This window comes from Vulpes vulpes, chromosome 6, assembly GCF_048418805.1.
Source record: "Vulpes vulpes isolate BD-2025 chromosome 6, VulVul3, whole genome shotgun sequence".
In the NCBI taxonomy this organism is placed as follows: domain Eukaryota; kingdom Metazoa; phylum Chordata; class Mammalia; order Carnivora; family Canidae; genus Vulpes; species Vulpes vulpes.
The window spans coordinates 73,504,831-73,524,042 of NC_132785.1; the positions used below are offsets into that span (position 1 = coordinate 73,504,831).

General features: G+C 39.1%; 1 protein-coding gene across 13 annotated transcripts in view; it reads left to right on the top strand.

Moving 5' to 3' along the window:
- The window catches only part of NPAS3 (neuronal PAS domain protein 3), an 832,714-nt gene that overhangs the window by 387,100 nt on the left and 426,402 nt on the right, over positions 1-19,212 (top strand). For 8 of the 13 annotated variants that reach the window (XM_072761402.1, XM_072761394.1, XM_072761390.1 and 5 more), the window contains one exon: positions 13,653-13,729. In XM_072761402.1, the coding sequence (XP_072617503.1) occupies positions 13,653-13,729 (77 nt within the window). Of the gene's footprint in view, positions 1-13,646; positions 13,730-19,212 lie in introns of all 13 variants that reach the window. The other 5 variants (XM_072761396.1, XM_072761391.1, XM_072761392.1 and 2 more) reach the window with 1 other exon arrangement.

A 19,212-nucleotide genomic window follows, 5' to 3' on the forward strand; every position in this document is an offset into this window, starting at 1 on the left:
CTCCTTTATTTGTAACACTTATGTAAAAGTTTTTGCCATCACAAGAGATAAAGGAAAGAGAGACTGGTAACCAAGTGGACCAAGAAAGAGCATCCTCTTCGATGAGGAAATGAAGGACGGTATTGGCCTTATGAGGTGAGGTGGAAACCTTAAAATTGCTCTTTCTTTAGCATGTTGCCATCTTTGTAAGTCCATATATAGAATGAGATTTGGAAGGAAATCTCCAATCTCTATAAAATTGGAAGGAAAGTCACTCTAGCAGTAGAGACATGGATCTTAGGAAAGAATGCTTGATTTCCCTATTTACAGTGGAGGAAAACAAGGAAGAGGGAAACCAGTGTGAAATGAGTGTGCAGGAGCAGTGGTAGGGAGACTCCTAACAGTAGAGGAAAAGGGGTGGTTTCAAGAAGACAATGATGGCTTGATTTAGATGTATTTAGACATATTTTCCTTTAGAAATATACTTCAGAATGTGAACCATCGATGATTATGTTGTCTGACCATCATCTAGAAGAACTTGTTCTGAACATGAGAGCCTATTGGCTGGTTGAGACACCTCACCATGAAGCATCATTTTTGTAGATTGAGGTGATACTAAAATATTGATTTTTTAAAAGTTATGTGTTACTCATTTCTCAGCCTAACCTTAACTCCGGACAGTTTTGTAGCTTCTTTCAGGGTTTTCCATCTTCTGTATCTTGTGGCTATTGCCTGCTGTTTCTTAGGATATAAACATTCTAAAGTCACTTAAAAAAAAGTTGTCATCCTGGGTATTCTCCGACTTCTCTTCCTTGCCCATCCTTTATCCCTTATTCTCTTTCCTTTCACTTACAGATTTCTAAAAAAGGAATTTAAAGTGTGTAAGTCATGGTCATCACCTATCATTTACTCAGTGGATAGCAATGCCCCCACCCAAGGTCTTCAGAGCTCTCCCATGGCATTTGACATAGTTGAAGAGTTGCTCCTTCAAATGTTCTGTTCTTCTTCTATATTCGTGGGGCCATCACCTCTTTTTCCACCTCCTACCCCTCTAATGGTTCATTCTCAGGCTCTTTACTGACTCCCCTTCCTCTGCATAAATGCAGATGTTCCCCAGGCTGGGTCCTAGCCCTTCCTTGTTCAAGCCTTTCTGTGGCTTCTCTACCTACTTGTATACTAATGGCTTGCAGCCTAGTCCTCACATCTGTCACACCTTTACCTGGAGCCTCAGGTCTGCCAGACATCTCCTCTCAGTAGGCCTGTCCTAAAGATATCCCAGCTCAATGTCCCATTGCAGGGAATGATTGAACCATATATACCATTTGCCATCCAGACACCTGGATTTCACACTGACTCTTCCTTTTCCCTTAATAGTCAATTTACAAATGCTTCCAGTCTCACCTTCTAAATACCTTTAGAATCAAACTCGTCTTTATAGTCTTTCTACTTATTTCCCAAGATTAACTCATCATTATTTCTTGTCTAGATTATGCAGCAGCCAGTTTCATCTTCCTTGCAAACACAATTCTATCCTGTGCATTACTACCCAGTTGATAGAACACCTACATGAGCTCACATTCTTCTTCTTTTCAGACTCTTAGAATGGATCCCAATTACTATAAGTAAATTATGAACTCCTTTGCAGTATTTGTAAGGCCATTTGTGACTTAGCCTATGGATGCCTTGTGCCATTTTTTTTCCCTCCAGGGGAACTTACATGTTTTGCTGAATTTGTGCCATTGTGTATGCCCGTCTCTCTGCCTCAACCTCACACCTCTTACTGCCACCAGTCCCTGGCTTGTTTGCCTGGAAAATTTCTCTTCGCTTCTGTCCCGAGTATCTTCCTCTCTTTTAAATCTTTGAATTTGATGTGTCCTGTCCTAAAATCCTCCAAGTAAACCATTATTTTATTACAATTGATATTTCTGTCTCTCCCGTCTCTAGATTCCCTGAGGCTACTGACTCTCTGCCATTTCCTGAACTTGATAAGGTTCTCCCATCTCAGGGCCTCTATGCTTTGTCTTTCTTCACCTGGGCATCATGTCATTCTTTGACTTTATCTTTCTCTCTACTCAGATGTACTGTTGGTGACATCTTTCCTGAATTTTTTTTATCTTATACAGAAATTCCTACTACCTTATCCCCTTCTTCCCTTTATTTTTCTTCATGCTACTTACATAATTAGATGTGTGTATTGTTTTTGTTGTCTGCTCCCTTCCGCCCTCCCCACTGTGTGAGCTCCCTGCAGACATGTTTGTCTGCTTTGCTTACTCTTCTGTGGGTTATCACTAAAGTGCCTGGCACCTAGTGGGCCCTCAATTAATACTTCGGTGAGTGTTTGAATTGTATCCTTTCCAACCAACATAATACTTGGCACAGAGTAAATACTCAGTAAAAGGTTTATTAAAAGAATAAACATGGAGTATGCATTTGACTGTGGTTAAATAAATTGCCATGTCTGAACCCACTAAACTGAAGAGACCAGTAGCTTCCTGGAAAAAAAGAATCAAGACAGCTGGAAGACAAATAAAAATGACTGGCTAGTGGCAAAGTCCATTCTCATCAGAATGCTGGTTCAGTTATTCAGTTCAGATTTTTGGCAAGTGATGCAGATTCTTTTTCAGAAAATGTTGATTGATTGCACAGTTGTACCCACTTCATTTGCAAACCTTCATTATCTCTTTTTCCTTTCCTCCCTCCGTCTGCATTTAGAAGGGGAGGAGCTGTGTATAATTCTACAAAGCAATTTTTGTGAATAAACCAACTTACTGGCTGCTGCTTTCAATCTCGCAGTTCCACACAGAATACAAGTGTCTGCTTTAGTTCTGTGCTCTCTCTTGCCTGGGTCTGTTGCATTCATTCATTTGTGTATTCATTTAATTAGTCATTCAAGATATCATTTGTTCAGTCCCCTTTAGTGCCAACCTGGTACAACGTGGCTATTGTCTAAAGTGAGAGTTCTTGACCTGAGGTGGGTAGATGGGTTGCAGAGGCTCTCTGGGATTTTTGTAATTGTGTACACAAAATGTTGTGTTTGAATATTGCCTCAGGAAGAGAGTTTGCTTAGACATCTCTGTTATTCCAAGCAAGCAATACGTTAAGAAACTCTGATAGAGAGAGGCTTGAGCTGAGCCTTGAATCTAAATAACAGGTCTTCAAATTAGGGTTTTTCTCCTTGCTGTGTTTCACGGTGGCGGTAAGTATGAAAGAGGATGCTTCTGTGTGTCCTAAGTCTTGGTCTGACAGTTTTGGCAGCCTGTTTACTATCTCGACACTCCAAATAATGCCCACATTTCTTAGTTTCTAACTGCCTAAATCCAACTCTGTAGGTTACCAAAAGGCAGATGGTGATGATGATACAGACCTTGATCTGCTAACATAAGCAAGACCTAGTGCCTGCTCAGTTACCATTGATAATTGTGTGGGCTTTTGTTTATATGAAATCAGAAGGAAGATGGTGGGGTTTTAAGAGCTGATTTTGGTTTCCAGTGGTGGTGACTGTGTACATTTACCTAATCAAGTTATGTCTGAGGCATTCAGCATCTTAAAATGAATGCCAATTACTGCTGGAATAGGCCGTGAGTGAATCCTTCAAAAGAAAATTCAGTGGGCAGTTGCTGACACTCAGTGAATTGCTGGCTCTTTGCCCAAGTATGTGTGAAATGTTTGCACTGGTTTGAGGCCCTGATTGCAGTTGGCTCACAGAGTTTGTGGTGACACTGTAGATTTGATATCATGCCATAGGAAAGGCAGAGCCCAGGAATAACATACAGAGAAACAAAATATTACTAATATTTAAAAAATAATCATCCCTGAATATTTCTAATATTTAGGAAAAATGTAGCCCCAGTATTTCTTTTAAAATTGGAATAAAGATATTGATTTAGAAAAGTCATCTTTGGCTTACCTTCTGCTTTTCATACTGAGGAGAGAGCTGACATGTGTTGAATGCCTCCCTTGGGCTCAGCACAGGGCTCTAGAATGTTCATTCACAAATATTTGTTGTGCACCTTCTGTGTTCTGGGCTCTATTCTACCTGTTAGGGTTTCAGCAGTGCACAAAATGATTTCCCCAGCTTATGAAGATAAAAGACTAGCAGGGGAGAGAGATGATATGAGAATAAGTTCCAGAAGGAAAATTAAAGTGAGGCAGGGGTTGTCACATGTCTCACAATAGCCCTATGAAGCATTAACCCTTCTGACAGATTGGGAAGTTGAGGCCCACAGAGCCTAACTTGTTCAAGACCACCCAGCTACTTAGAGACGAAAGGAGGATTTCAAACTTGGTCAGCCTGACTCCATAACCCAAATCCTTTCCTCTGTTCCTGTCTCCCTTTGAACTCTTCCTGCAAGCAGACAGCAGGAAGCATTTTAGGGAAAGGAATCGGACATCCTACAATAAGGACCTGAGTCACCCTCGTCCCCTTCAGAACTCCCAAGATGTTGTGATAGTCCGTTTGGTGACTGACTTATCTCACATGGTGCCAGGCCGTCTGCTGTGATGTAGGTATATGCTTCAGGGCTTTGATGTCAGCTGTGGTGTTATAAGTATTGCAGGAACAGCATAAGGTCAGGGTCTTCAGACCCAGTGGAGTGGACCTTGATGTAATCATGTGACTATAAAGCTATAGTATTGAATCTCAGGAAGGTGCTATGGTAGTGGGGGCACCCAGCCTTGCAAGTGACTGCAGGAGTGTGACAGCCCAGTGATGTCGCTGCTAAGGGAAAGCAAGTTGGAGTGAGCAAGATGATGAGCCTGAAACCCTGCTGTGTGTAACTACATTAATGTGCATTTGTCCTTGCCTTCAAGCTGACCAGTGGGCCCCACAGAGGGTTTTTTGTTTTGTTTTGCTTTGTTTTTGGTATATATGCTGCCAAAGTGAGTACTTAATCTTAACTATTATATATTTCACTGTCCTTGTGACCTCACCTTCCATATCCCAGTTCCACCATACCCCTACTGTGACCTTTCCTGTCCCCACTCTCCCTGTCTCCATCCTGAATTAAAGTTGATAATTGCACATTTATTAGATTTTATTCATTTGCTTATGTGTCCATCTCCCCACTAGACTCTGATCACCGAGAAGGTCAGGGTGGTACCTTTCCATCTTAATATTCTCTGACCACACCCAGCACAGAGGAGAGCCTCAACACATAGTTTGCACACATATTTTACTTTAGCTTTTGTCTGCTGATGTATAAAGAAAGCATCTAGAAATGAAAATAGGAACCTTGCTTATATCTCTAGCACCTAGGTCGGTGAGGTTAATATCTTTTTGATTTAAATTTTATTTATTTATTCATGAGAGACAGAAAGAGAGAGAAAGAGGCAATGACACAGGCAGAGGGAGAAGCAGGCTCCATGCTGGGAGCCTGACGCAGGACTCATCCCTAGTCTCCAGGATCACACCTTGGGCTGCAGGCAGCGCTAAACCGCTGCGCCACCAGGGCTGCCCGGTTAATATCTTTTATATTGCTAAGCATTCATTACATTTTGGATGAATAAGTGTAATGCCATAGCCTGAGATGGTTAAGCTTTGGAAATTGATCAGAATGACTTTCAAGCAGGTGCTGTTATAAGCAGAGCATTGTGTCCTTTGGGCCAACACCCCAGTGCTTCATGGAACTATTTATGTTGACTCTACTTTTGACAGAAAGTCACTAAATGCACTGCCAAGCATTGATGTGGAGGGAGGGCTATAGGAGAGAAAACGCAAATGTGACTGGATATATGTGAATGGAGAGAGAAGAGGAAGAGGGCAAGAGACATTGCCTTCTTTCTCCCACAGAAACACAAGCTGCTGCCTGCACATCCTGCATTTCTTAGTTCCCTGTCCTATCAATGGCTTAGGAAAGCCTGAAGGATGAATGGAGCATTAGACTGGAAGTAATAAGATTGTGCCTGACTTACCTCTGAATTTGTAGCAGATGTTACAAATGTCATAACATGAAACTTGGGGATCAGACTTGGAAAACAAAATCGAGGTAACAGATGTGGACCTCTTCCTTTTACCATGGAGTGCTGACCTACATCATACTGATTTGTTGATAATCTCTACCCTCTCCTACTGGGTGGAAGCATGCCGCTCAGTCTGTGAGCTGCTCAGGTCAGAAGGGGTGACAGTGGTACAGTGGCACTCCACTGAAAGGATTGTAAAATAGTTTTTAAAAATGAAAGTCAAAGCCTTTTTTTTTCCAGACCCTACTGAGAGAGCAAACCAAATCCAACCCCCATTAAAAATTTAAAATTCTCCAAAATCTTTTCAGCTTATTAGTGAGGAGGATCCTTCCTATCAATTAAAAGACAGGTTTTAAACCTTGCCAACTTAGTGTGGCATTGAGATCTCCAATTTGGCGTGATCTATTTTTCTGTTTAAGAGCTGTAATCAGTGGGTACTTGGTGTCTTTTTATAAACTCTGCACTTAATTCATGAGAACACACAGTATTTCTTTCTGACATAGAATAGGCAATAATTCCACCTAGAGGAAGCGGTCATTAGAGGAAGGGGAATTTATATAAGAACAAAAACAATAACAACAATAAAAGAAGAAGCTCAAAACTATAGCCTGTAGATTGTACTCAGAAAGCAGAGCACCTTCGTACATCAGGCACATGTTCAGCCTCCGAGCCCAGGCCAGTGTCTGTGTGGCCCACTTGACCTTCTGTCATACAGAACTGCCTCATTCAGTGGTTTGCATCTCTGTCATTTGTCTTTGTGTGTCGAGTACCTAGCAGAGCACCTGCCATATGGTCAGGGTCAATACATGTTCATCACTGTAGCCCTGAAGCCAGAAATAGTTTCTGCCCTCTTGCTGAGTTCATGTTAGGTAAAAATCAAGACTCCCCACCACTCATGGATTCTGTATTCGTCATTCTAAAGTCACTTGATAACTGCCCCACTCTTAAAACTTCCCCAGATTGAAAACGGGTGAAATCCGCCATAGTGCACATCTCTGCCGGGGATCCAAGGATGAGAATTAGTCATGATCAGTAGCTTTCTTACCTTTATTTATTTTGTAAAGAAAAGAAGAATTTCTCATACCCTTCACTGTGTAAACGGGATTACATAGGTAACTTTCAACTTTGCATCCTAAAGCAAGACCTGTAGCAAGTTGTTGAAGCCAAGAAACATACTCCAAGATGACTTAGGTGTCTTGTAAGTTATTGCTGGACTTTGGTCCTTTAAAAGTGCCCCTTTTTATATACATTGTTATTTTGACATGATTAAGGAAGTAAAATTGGAATCATCAAGTAACACCTTCCCTTTTTAGAAAGTCCTGATAGGATTTGTAACAAGCATATCCTCATCCATTGTCCGGTCTGATACCGTGCTCTTCTCTGCCAAAGCATCATCATCTTCCCCTTATGTACCCCACCCAGGCTGTGGATCATGCCTGCATCTTCCTGAGGTTTCTTTCCAGGACACATTGGCTGTCAGAGCTCTGTCATTCCCTCAGGTGCTTGTCACTCCAAGGAACAGCTTCACCCACTGTCTGAAGAATGTCATTGTCTAGGGGAAGTTTGGGTCCTCTCATGAAGAATGCTAATCACCCTTTATCATAGCCCATATTAAGGACATTATAATAGTTCCTATAATAACTAGCAGCTTGTCAGAAAGGCTAGTATTCCTTCTCCCCAGCTACAGATGGAGAAACCCCTGCTTTGGTAGCTAGAAACTCTCATTTTCTTCAAGGAAAAGGAAGGCAGCATGGGCAAAGTGAGTTTTGGAAAGGAAATATTGGAATGAAAGAAGTCCCTGCAACTTGTTGCTGACCTAATGCACAAAAGCCTTGTCCAGACTTATTACATACAGTAATGCTTGGGCGCTGTTTCCCTTTTAGATGACTTTGCCATTTTGATTTAGAAAATCCGTAAAGAAATGTCTTCAAAAATCATATGGCCAGTATTTAGTTCTTCAGAAGATAAGAAGTGCATGATGCACAAATCCCAGACTAAACACATTTATGGAATGTTGTATGCTTTCCCCTTAGTTCTTCCTAGTTGAAGCCATATAGATAGGCTTGCTTGCTTTCTTCCTTTCTTTCTTTCTTTTTTTTTTTTTTTTTTTTTGAGAAAATCAGACATGGTATCTTTTCCCCAAATTAAGTAATTCATTTGTATGTATTAATACTTTCACAGTCATATCATCTCTAATGATTTTGGCTAATGCTTTCAATCCATACTTAAATTGTGGGAGAAATTTATATATGTGTTGCATCAAAGAATTTTTAAATCAGCATAAGACTTCTTAGAGTTTCAGTTATTTTGCTGGATTAAATACCTCTTTTTTTTGTCTAAATTGGTAATATATATAATGCGTTCCTGGGGTCTGGGATATGAATTATACAGATGTATTTTGTGATGTTTAAAAATGGCTAAATAGGAATTTTAAAATGAATCCAAAGTGTACCATTCCTGAATAGAGGAGGTTTTCTTTCTTTTATTTATCGTTAATCATTCACATGCCCCATGAACAGTGCTTGTCCCCATTTCTCCTCTTTTGGTCATCTATATTTTAAATAGCCAACTAATATTTGTGATGGTACATTGAAAAAGCATTGTTAGCATTTGTTTTCAGATTTTTACATGATGAATTGTATGGACACTCCACATATGGTAGGGACAACAGAGTTTCAGCGACAGCACTGCTGTACTGGTGAAGTTGGTACCAAGCTCTACTTCTTCCAGTATCTCCTCTCCCTTGCAATCTGAAATTCCCCCACTGTCTAAGTCTTGCAGAACCAGTGAGGGGTTTACAGTTGAAAGGATGCAAATTGTGACTATGAGCAGTAGGCAGAGCTATGTGGACCGGTTTCAGAATGAAGATTTGGTCCCATATGACATGAAAACATAGACATTTTTATTCTGGTAGGGACACACAAGGCAGATACCCTCTCCTTATAAACTTCGGAGGCTCCTTCCTGGGAAAACCCTTCCTGGCTTCCCTTGCTCTACAGTGAGGGAGGCTAATTGAGATTCTTCAAGGGAAATCCCTTTTCTTTTCTTCCGTAGCCATGGAAAGATTCATTAAGCATTCTATCCTCCATTCTTTCCCAGACCCTGACTTTGCTTACCCCAAGTGCTAAAGCCCAGGGAGTGATGTCCAGTATTCCATTAAACATGCCCTTTCGTCCTCCCCACCCCCCACGTCAGTGTGGGAACGGAGCCTTGCCTCTTGAAGGATGAGTTCAGAGGGCAGCCATAAAGCTTGCCTTTTTATTAGGTGGTTGATTCCATTCTTGAACTACTACCTGCAGAACTTTGAGGCTGCGTTTACTTACCCATTCTGCCATATTACTCCCCCCAGAGGGGGGCCGGGTGAGAAAAGATCTCTAAAATGGCCTCCTCTACTTGCCAATGGCTACTTTTCCCTAATAAAACAGGCCTTTGGAAACCCTGCCTCGCAGTGTCCTACTCCTCTTCACTTTGAATCTCTTTTTCAAATCTCTTAAATAACAAGGCTCTTTCTCTCTCCTGCCTGTGGCTTACCTTCCGCTTGTGAACTGCAGTTGGTGAGGAGCTGGGGTGGCTCCACCTTCTCTGGAAATGGGGGTGGGAAGAGTTAGTTATGAGGGAAAAGGGCGATGCAGGACACAAGGCAAGTCGGGCCCGTGACTTTTCCCCCTTTCATTATGTGTGTCCACTGAGCTGTCCTGTTTCTGTTTTGTAATGGGTTCTTCTGTGGCAAGCTGACCTTTTGGCTGAATAGGTCAAACTCCCACTGAGCGCTAATCCTCAGCCTTCCTGGCGATTGTGTATCCCCGAAGGTGACAAGCACTGGTTAGGAATATGACTGGGGGTGTGTGGTGTATTTCCCAAAAGAGGGATTGTCTTTTACTGCACAGAATTAATTCCCAGAGACTACCTTGCAAGGTACTCGAGTCAATATTGGAATATATTGCCGACATTGTTGAGGGACAAAACTAATGTTTCAGATGTGTATTTCTAGTTTGTGGTTTCCTTCTGTGTCTTCCATTTTTTTAATGAGGGAAAAAGTCAGATTCACAGTTCTGATGCCTCATTGTATCATTCTAGATTTCTGAAACAATCAGAATTTCTTTGGCTTGGTTTGTTAAAAATCCTTCTCCCTATGAATTTCTTCCGCTTAAAGTCTCTTAAAATTCTAGGTGTTTTGTTTTTAATCCTGGCAAAACATGAGTGTTGCTGGTGTTTGTTGATAATTATATGCTAGATCTAGTTTTATTTTGAATTGCTTAAAATTTTCTTTTGGACCGTTTATTAGGTTTCATAACGCAAGTAACCTACAGTAATTGTAGGTAACCTACAGTAACTACCTACGCAGTTAGCAATTTTCAGCATCAAGTTTGTACTTAGTAAATGCTGAATCAATTTTGAAGTCGAATTATTGTATTTTTTTTCTTTTAATAGTTTTTCAACTTACACAATTCTCACATCTCACTGTCAGTGTCCATGAGTTAGGGACATATTCTTCACAGATAAGGGATTACATGTTCCATTTATTTAACAACATGTTGTTTTTCGGTTTTGTTCAGTTAATTTAATTAGTGTTCTTTACATTTCAAAAGGTAGTATCTTTTAATAGAATGAAAAAATAGATTAAATTATGGCAGTAGATGAGATGAAACAGTGACCCATCCATCAGTAAGTGTACATTTGTCTGCACTACTAAATGGTTTCAGAAACTGTTGACTTCCAAAACACAAAAATCTGAGAATACTTCATAAGCAGTGTGTTACTTTTCTGAAAATGACGGACTTCATAAAGGAAACACCTCTTTAGTTTTTCATAGGCATTAATGATACTCTATTAGCAAAATGAGATTAACACAGAGGAACAAAATAACTCTATTTGCATTGTTCCTGAGTTACCAAATGATTGTCTCAGTTCCCCAGATGCGATAGGATAAAAAGTACAAAACAAGAACTGCATATTTAACATCTATTCGTTACCAATAATGCTGGAGTCAGAGCTGGGCTTCTACCAGGGGCATAATGGGCTCCTGTTTAACATATTTATGTTGGCTGTAAAATTAGGAACTGTCATTACAGCCCCACATCACCTGCATAAGTGCAAAACATATAAATCAAGAGAAGTTCCAGTGCTATAAAAATGCCATTGAATAGAATCGTATGAAACCACTTACAAGACACTTGTGTGTGATGCTAGCATGTACTGGGTGCACATTCCGATTTCTGGAGGATCTGAGAAACAAAGAATAACTGTGCAGGTAGGTAGGGCTCATGAATGTAACACCTGATGAAGATGTGTGGGATACCCCTGCTGACAAAATTTTCAAATAAGATTCCCAATTATTTCTGCATTTGCAGCATTTACTTAGAGAATAGCCTGAGCCCTAAGTGAAGAAAAAGCAGGAAAAAAAAAAGGCCATCACTGGCCAGGCTTGAATAACCTCACAGCACCCCACTGAAGTCAACGTTCCTATGCTTCAAAAAGGCAGTTGGGCTGCCATCTGTTGTTACTGGAGCATGTCTCTTGGGCCTCCTGGTAAATAAAATGCTCCTTATGTTTGCTGTGATGTTTTCGGGTCCTCTATAGGTTGGGAGCTGTGCTCTCCTGGCCTCTTCATAATCCAGCATTTTGTAGACTAGTCTACATTCTCTAAAACCAGTCCATTTCTTCTGTGAAGTGCAATGGTTTATATTGAACTTCATGATTGGAAGTCCTGAAATGCCCACAAATTATGAACTATTATTAATAAGGAGCTTTCTGGATCCTCATTACTGCCTCAAAAAGAGAGTGGACACTTTTGAAGTTTATAAACCCCCACCTCTCTCCCTCCCAGAAGCTCCCCCACAACAATCTTAAAAAAAAAAAAAGACTGCAGATTTTATTCATGTGGGATCATTCACACCAAGCTACCATAATGTGCAATTAACACTCTAGAAACTGAAAACAGTATTCAGCAAGACAGCTGCATTATCAAAAATGCCAAAGGAGTTTTGAAGGGAGTAATGTGCATGTTAGAATAGGAAATTAATCAGAAATGTGCACATACACACACAGTAGTAGTGTCTTAAATATATCTGAATATTAAATTTTTAAGAATCTCAAGTCTATACTTATAGTAAGGATTAATGTTAGGATAGAAAACTGATTTTTCTATTTTAAAATTATTGTGTGTTTTGCTTCCGAAGCAAATGAGGAAGTTAGAATAGAGATTTCTAAGATCCCTTCCAGCTGGAATATTCTGTGATAATAATCACTCTTCAATTATATTTTATAAATTTTCCCATTGAAAAAAATGCCCCTTTTATTTCCTCTTGCCAGTCATAATGATACTTAACACTCATGCTATTTTCAAAGTGCCTTTCAGACATTGCAGACACTAACTCACAATTGCTGGGGTAAACTGCCTACTTCTGCACAGCACAATAATCATAAGTACATTTATATTATAATCCCTACTAAGCTATGGATCCAACTGACTGACTTAGTAACTGCAATGAAGCAGAATTATCCCAGCAGCATTTTGCTAGAGTTTTCTTGTCAACTAGCTAAAAGTGTTTTTTTTAGCTAGTGGGGCTTTGGTTTTATTTCAATTCATAGTGTGTAGGTTCGAGGAAGGTAGAGGTTTATAATAAAATTTTCAAGAACAGGAAAAGTTGAGGAATTTACTTGTTGGAAATAAGGAACAGATCTAAATATTTCCTTCCAGAAATTACCGTAAAGCAGATACTTATGTTTGAGGACTTTTTCTAAAAAATGAAAAAAATACCCAGGACAGATTTGAAAGCAAATGGTGACCTCATGCAAAAGAAAATTAGTAAAGGAAAGAACCTTGATCCTGGAACCCACAAATATCCTGCATTAAGCTCACTTTTGTTAAGGATTAGTGGAGGCTCCTTGAGTGTAGGGATCTGTAGACAACACATGTAGGGTCTGCCAAGTAGGGAACAACAGACTGTAAGTTAGGAGGAGAACCAGAGGATTTGGATAAGACAACAGTCACTTCCACTTCCGTGGTGAGGCACGTGCTAGGCGAGAGTCCACCTGGGCTTCTTGCAGGTCCTGTAGGAATAGTTACACATGAGTGTTCAGTAAATATGAAATCCAGCCATCCTGAGACACTTAACACTAGTGCAAACAGTCATTAATGAGAATCTCTTATCCGACATGTTATGCTTATTAAATTGTGATAAAGTTATTGCATTAGAACATTTTTTAAAAATGTCCTGTTTGCTTTTTCCTAGCCTAGAAGATATGAAAGGTTTAGATCCTGGACGGTTGGGGCCAGGGTAGGGGGAAGTGCTGGGGGAGAACGTGGGCAGGCAGTATTATGTATGCTTTACAAAAAACAATCCTTTATGTTTTAAGAAAAACAGTTTACTAATTTATTTTAAAGAAATGTAAAGATTCATCATTTTGCTCCAGTGTAGGAAAAACAGTCCAAAATGTAAAAGTGAAAAAGTCTAGATGTGGCTGTTACTGTTTGCAAAAATTAATATTCTGAGTTGAAAATTTAGTCTGGTCTCTGCTTTTGCTCAGGCCACTCAAAATCAAAATTAACACTGGACTGTGTTTCTTTCAGAGCTCTTTGATATAGTAACCGCCTGGTGATATAGTTAGTGGGAAATGAAGTTCAAGTTGTGAATTAGAGCTCCAACTTAATTTGTTTTCTTCTTTTTTTTTTCTTTCTTCCTTTTTCTTCTTTGTTTTTTAATAAGTTATAGGTGCGCCACGAAGGAGAAGTCCCAGTGCACTGGCCATTGAAGTATTTGAAGCACACTTGGGAAGTCACATTTTGCAGGTAACTAAAAGTGAAAGAAGCTTGCTTACATTTTACTAAGAAAAATTCATGTGTTTAGTCTTTATTTTAAAAAAATAGTCTTAGATATCAGCTATGTGCATGACTATTGTTTTATCTTGGAATTATGAAATTCTTATGAATTTATTTTTTTCTTTTTAGAAAGCCATCCCTTGAGAGAATATTAATGAGAAAGGGAGGGCAAGTATTGTTTGTGCTGTAATAATTGAGATAAATTGCACTATTCAGTTGATGTGCAATGTATAGTAGCTGGCTGTTCCCAGAATGATTGTGTGTGTGCTGCATTTGTAAGTGGATATATGTGTGTGTCTTTGGAGCTATATATTGTTTTTGGAAGAGCAAAATTTTGTTGTGACAGTAATGTGACATTTTTATGTGTTGCCAAATTTCAGTTGTTCTTTGCTTGAGTTTGTATTCATAAGTGCTTTCAATCTTAACATTTGCCTCTCCAAATTACAAGCTTTCTCAGAATGAAAATTTAAAGTATATTTTTAGGTAAAGTATATTTTTAAGACAAATAATAATAATTGATTTTGCCAATGAATTCCATGACAAGTAAATGCGAGGGTTACTAGATTGGAACTGCACTCATTTAGTCCTAGGTAAGATTCATCCCAAACTCTGCATCTCGCTTACTCAAAACAATTTTCCCTTAAGACTTTACTATGACTTCGACATATCTAGGGATAATTGTTCTGCATCGTTTCTGCTCCCAGGATGAATGTTGACATGGCCGCAGCTCGCATGTTTTTATTTTTTAACTATGTCATAGTTTTAGTTTATTTTAGTATTTTAGTTTTATTTTAAATAGGGAATTAGAGAAACATATGTTTGGGATAGTTAAGCAGCTTATTTGGAAAAGTTGGTTATGCTTGTCAGTGGATCTAGCATATTATTTCTGACAATGTATACCCTGAAAAACTGTTAGCATCAAATTCTCTGTAGTCAAATCCTAGTGATTCTCTGAGGTGGCTCATTGGCTGGCAGCGTCAGAATCTTCTGAAACACTTGTGTGAGGACTCATTCTTACTAAATCAGAATCTTCAGGGTGAGGTCCAGAAATTTATGATTTTTAACAGCCTTTTGAGATAATTTTGATGTTTCATTAGGTCTGAGATGTCACAGTTCACATTTACAAATTTAGGGCCCTGAAAAGCCTTCCTTGGTTTATTTTTGTTCACTAATATCTGTTAAGTTCCTATTTAACTGATGTTTATTGAAGTACACTGTGGGATTTGCTATTCTATCATGTGCACATTTTGAGTTACAGTAGATTTTGCAGTAGATTGGTTTCAGAGATACAAAAAGGATATTTCTTCCTAGATCCTCAAATTAGTATTTCCTTTTTTTCCTGTACACACTCTGTTCAGAATCTCCTTTATAAGTTTTGTATGAGCCATACCATATATATTGACAGATTCTGATGTGATTCAGGATGACTCCTGTTTATATTCTGAAGCAGTCAGTGCCTAAGACTTACTTATTCAGTGAAAGAAATGGTCCATGCAGTAGCCTCAGATTATTATCCTGTCAATTCATTCTGAAATTTGAGTCCAGAGTTCTCAAGGAAGGGTGACTAAGGAGCTGCAAGAATTTAAAACTAATTTAAAACATAAAACTTAAGAGTTTTACTTGAACATAAGCTTAATGTAAATAGAGTATATGCTATTCCAAATGTCAGTTCAGCAGTTGGCATCATTGAGAGAATGGGGTATCTAGAATGAGGCTGCTGAGCTCTTCCATTCCTGAAACTGGTCATACCCAACTTAACCCAACACACTTTAAGAGAAACACGGACAACTAGATATCATTCAGAATAGAATAACCAGACTGGTGTGGGAACTAGAAATCATGTTATGTGAGGAGATGACGAAAGGTTTGGTAAAGTTTAGTTTGGAAAACATGATTTGAAAGGGATGTTAATGTCTTTTTTCTATATTTAAAGACATCATGTGAAAAAGGGATTAGATACATCCTATGCAGCTTCAGAGTGCAAAGGAGAGAAAGAGATAAAAAAATATATATCATCTTTATTCAAGAAAACTAAATAGAGCTGTTCACATTCAGAGTATGTTCAAAGCCTTTGTCTCTAAAGGGAAGTATAGGTGTCTTGGTAGGGATGCGTTCAAGAAAATCAGACCTTCAAGTATGGTTGTACTAGGTAATTTTGAAATTGTTGTAGAAAGAATTTATCACTTGATTCTAATACCTGTAGTTATAGCATGGGAAGAGCTGTGTATATTCCTCTAAATGAAATATTGGAATTGTGGGCAGGAAGGGGTTAGAAAGTGGTAGTAACAAGAAGAGCCTTCTCTGAGCTCTCTTAGTTTTCAGGGGACTCTTGAGCCAAGCCATAGACCCTTGCTGCAATATTCAGCAATTGTACATTCAGCAATCTCAGTGGTCCACAAGCATAGGATGGTTTCCATATTTTCCTTCATAAGGGTTCAAGGTGGAATCTGGTCATGAAGACAGGGACCAATCCTTTCTTCCCACCCTCCTCCCCTTCCTTTACTTGCAAATATCTGATAAAAACCTATGTCATCAACAAGGTAGGCATGGGAACAGTAGAACTTGGAAGATAAGGTAGAGGTCAGTTTTGAATACCATGATGGGGCTCAAAAACTGCTTGTGAGTTGCCTGAACCAAATGCTCTGCTTCCCTCCCTGTGTCTCCAGTGATGTTTCATGGGAGAGTGGGCGAAGGACCCCTTGGTATAGAGAGTTCAGGGAGTAGGATGAAGATAGACTCCTTAATTTCTGCTTCATCCATTCTGGGGACTACAATATGTGTTTCTGATATATATATAGATATATATATCTATATATCTATATATATCTTATTAGCCATGTATTCTCTAAGGAGTATATAAAAAGTTTGGCATATCCTTTAAAATTTGACTTCTTTTCGGCTAAGATGGGGAACATTTAACTTAATGGTGATTCTATCAATATAAATTCAACTATTTCAAAATAATTTTCCAATTTAATGGTCTAATACTAGTGTCTATAGGCAAGGTCATTGGCTGGGCTGTGCCCTGTGCAGCTCTGGGGCTACCAGTCAGTCACATCATTCCCATGGAAGCTCCTGTAATGACCTTGATGAATACTGTAGCCCCAGTGAACTTGTAGCTGTTTCAGGCATGAATTTCAAGCCAGAGGTATCTTCTGCAGGAGAGTTGAGGGTTCAAGTGGTACCAGCCTTTCAACTGCTGGTGAGGTACATGCGTTGAGATTGAGTCAAGGCATTTTAGTTCACTTTATTATTCTTCAACTTCTGTTAATCAGATGAGGAGCAGATGGGCAAGGGGTCAAGATTAAAAATTGTGCTTTTTGTAACAAGCCAAGAAAAAAATCCAAGAACTTCAGGTCATTATGTGGGGTCTTTCCTGAATATAGAATATATGACTAACCGTTAATTTGGCTCCTGCTTTGAAAGCTCTCTTAGGGCATTGTTCCCATGTCATGATGTCCTTAATACCAAAAAATACAAGTGATAGTTACTTTTACTTTCCCAACTTAGAGACCAGATCAAATATTCATATTTTGCTTATCAAAGTTAATGAAACACAAAATAGAAACAAATATCATCTTCGTAACTCATAAAATTAACTAGTAGAATGACTTTCCCTTAGGTGCAGATTTATGAATGGAGTGCTTTAATTATTTGCATGCCCTTAGCAGAAGGTTTTAGGTTTTTTTTTCTTTCTGTAAATAATGCTTACATAATTGCTACATAAAATTGCAGTATTGTTTTTGCATACTCCATAGCAATGCTGCTTTACTTACCTCACAGGTGTTAAAACAAAATGATAAAATCAGACCTGGTATATGGAAGATTTTTAAGGTTTATGTTTGTAATCATTGTCAGAGAATTATGGTGAACTACCAATATGGATATGTTATATTACTGGCATTGCGTAATACATATCAGTACTCAAAACTCTTACATGCTTATAAAGTGATTGAAGGATGGTCTTTATCCATTAACAGTTGTTGATGTTAAAAATAAATGACATTTTATGAGCTAGATGAATATAATCATAATAAGCACCCACATTTTTTATTGTGTAAGTTGTCTGGGGAGAATAAAAAGAATATTTGTTAAGAAATACCCGAAAGGGAGATAATGGCAGAAACATGGTATCCACATGTCATTTTGTACTTGGCTGAATTGCATGAACCTTCCTCTGTGTCATTGTCCTTGCATTATTTCTGGGCATTAAGAAATTTTGCATTGCTCTTAAAACATTTAAACCCCAAACTGCAGAAGAATCTGGTGGGCAGACCCTTTGAGGGTGAGCAAAGGAGAACCATCAAAAACATTGTAGGATTATAATACTTGAGTTTGGTTGACTTGGAGTTGATCAGAAAAGGCTGGGCACAATGGTTCTGTGACTGCCTATCTTCCCCCAGCAACACTAGGGAGATGTTTTTGCCAAGGCTCATTTATTGGTAGAACAACCATCTTGGAAAAGACATAGGACCATTACCTTAGATCAGTTTAATTATTAAGTATGTATCTACCTAAAATGGTGGGGAAGAAGGGAACTCAGATGTAGCTATTTTCCCATTTGATAGGCAAGGCAGTCAGATTTGTTTAGGTACTAGGATCCCTGGGTAGCTCAGCGGTTTAGCACCTGCCTTCCGCCCAGGGTGTGATCCTGGAGTCCTGCGATCAAGTCCCACGTCAGGCTCCCTGCATGGGGCCTGCTTCTCCCTCTGCCTGTGTCTCTGCCTTTCTCTGTGTGTCTCTCATGAATAAATAAATAAAATCTTTAAAAAAAAAAAAAGATTTGTGTGGGTGAGGTGGACGACACCATTTCTCAATGAAATGTCAGATTTTCATCCTGAGGCTTTTCTTTCCTTCAACACTTCAACCATAGAATACAGAGTAAAGTCCTATCTCAAGTAAAAGAAGGACCTACATTTTAAAGAAATCTGTTTGGGATCAGATTTGGAAAAAAATCATGGACATCTGGGTGGCTCAGCAGTTGAATGCCTGCCTTTGGCTCAGGGTGTGATCCTGGAGTCCCGGGATCGAGTCCCACATTGGGTTCCCTGCATGGAGCCTGTTTCTCCCTCTGCCTGTGTCTCTGCCTCTCTCTCTCTCTCTCTCTGTCTGTCTCTTTCTGTCTCTGTCTCTGTCTCTCATTAATAAGTAAATAAAATCTTAAGAAAAAAAAAGATTTACTGTGCAATTTCTGTTTCCATTATCAACCACATTTTGCAGACTGGTTAGAGATATGTCCTGGAACCCTGACTAGTTTGTTTGCATACTATTTTGGTCCTATAGAATTATTGTTAGAGAAAAACGTATGAGTTCCCTACCAGAAACATTTAAAAATGTGTAGTTGATGTAATAAGGAAAACAAATACTATCTTGTGACATTTTATATTTGTTATTTTTCAGTATTTCTAGTCATAGTCCTGCTCCAGTGTCTGAGACCCATTCAATCGTAGAAG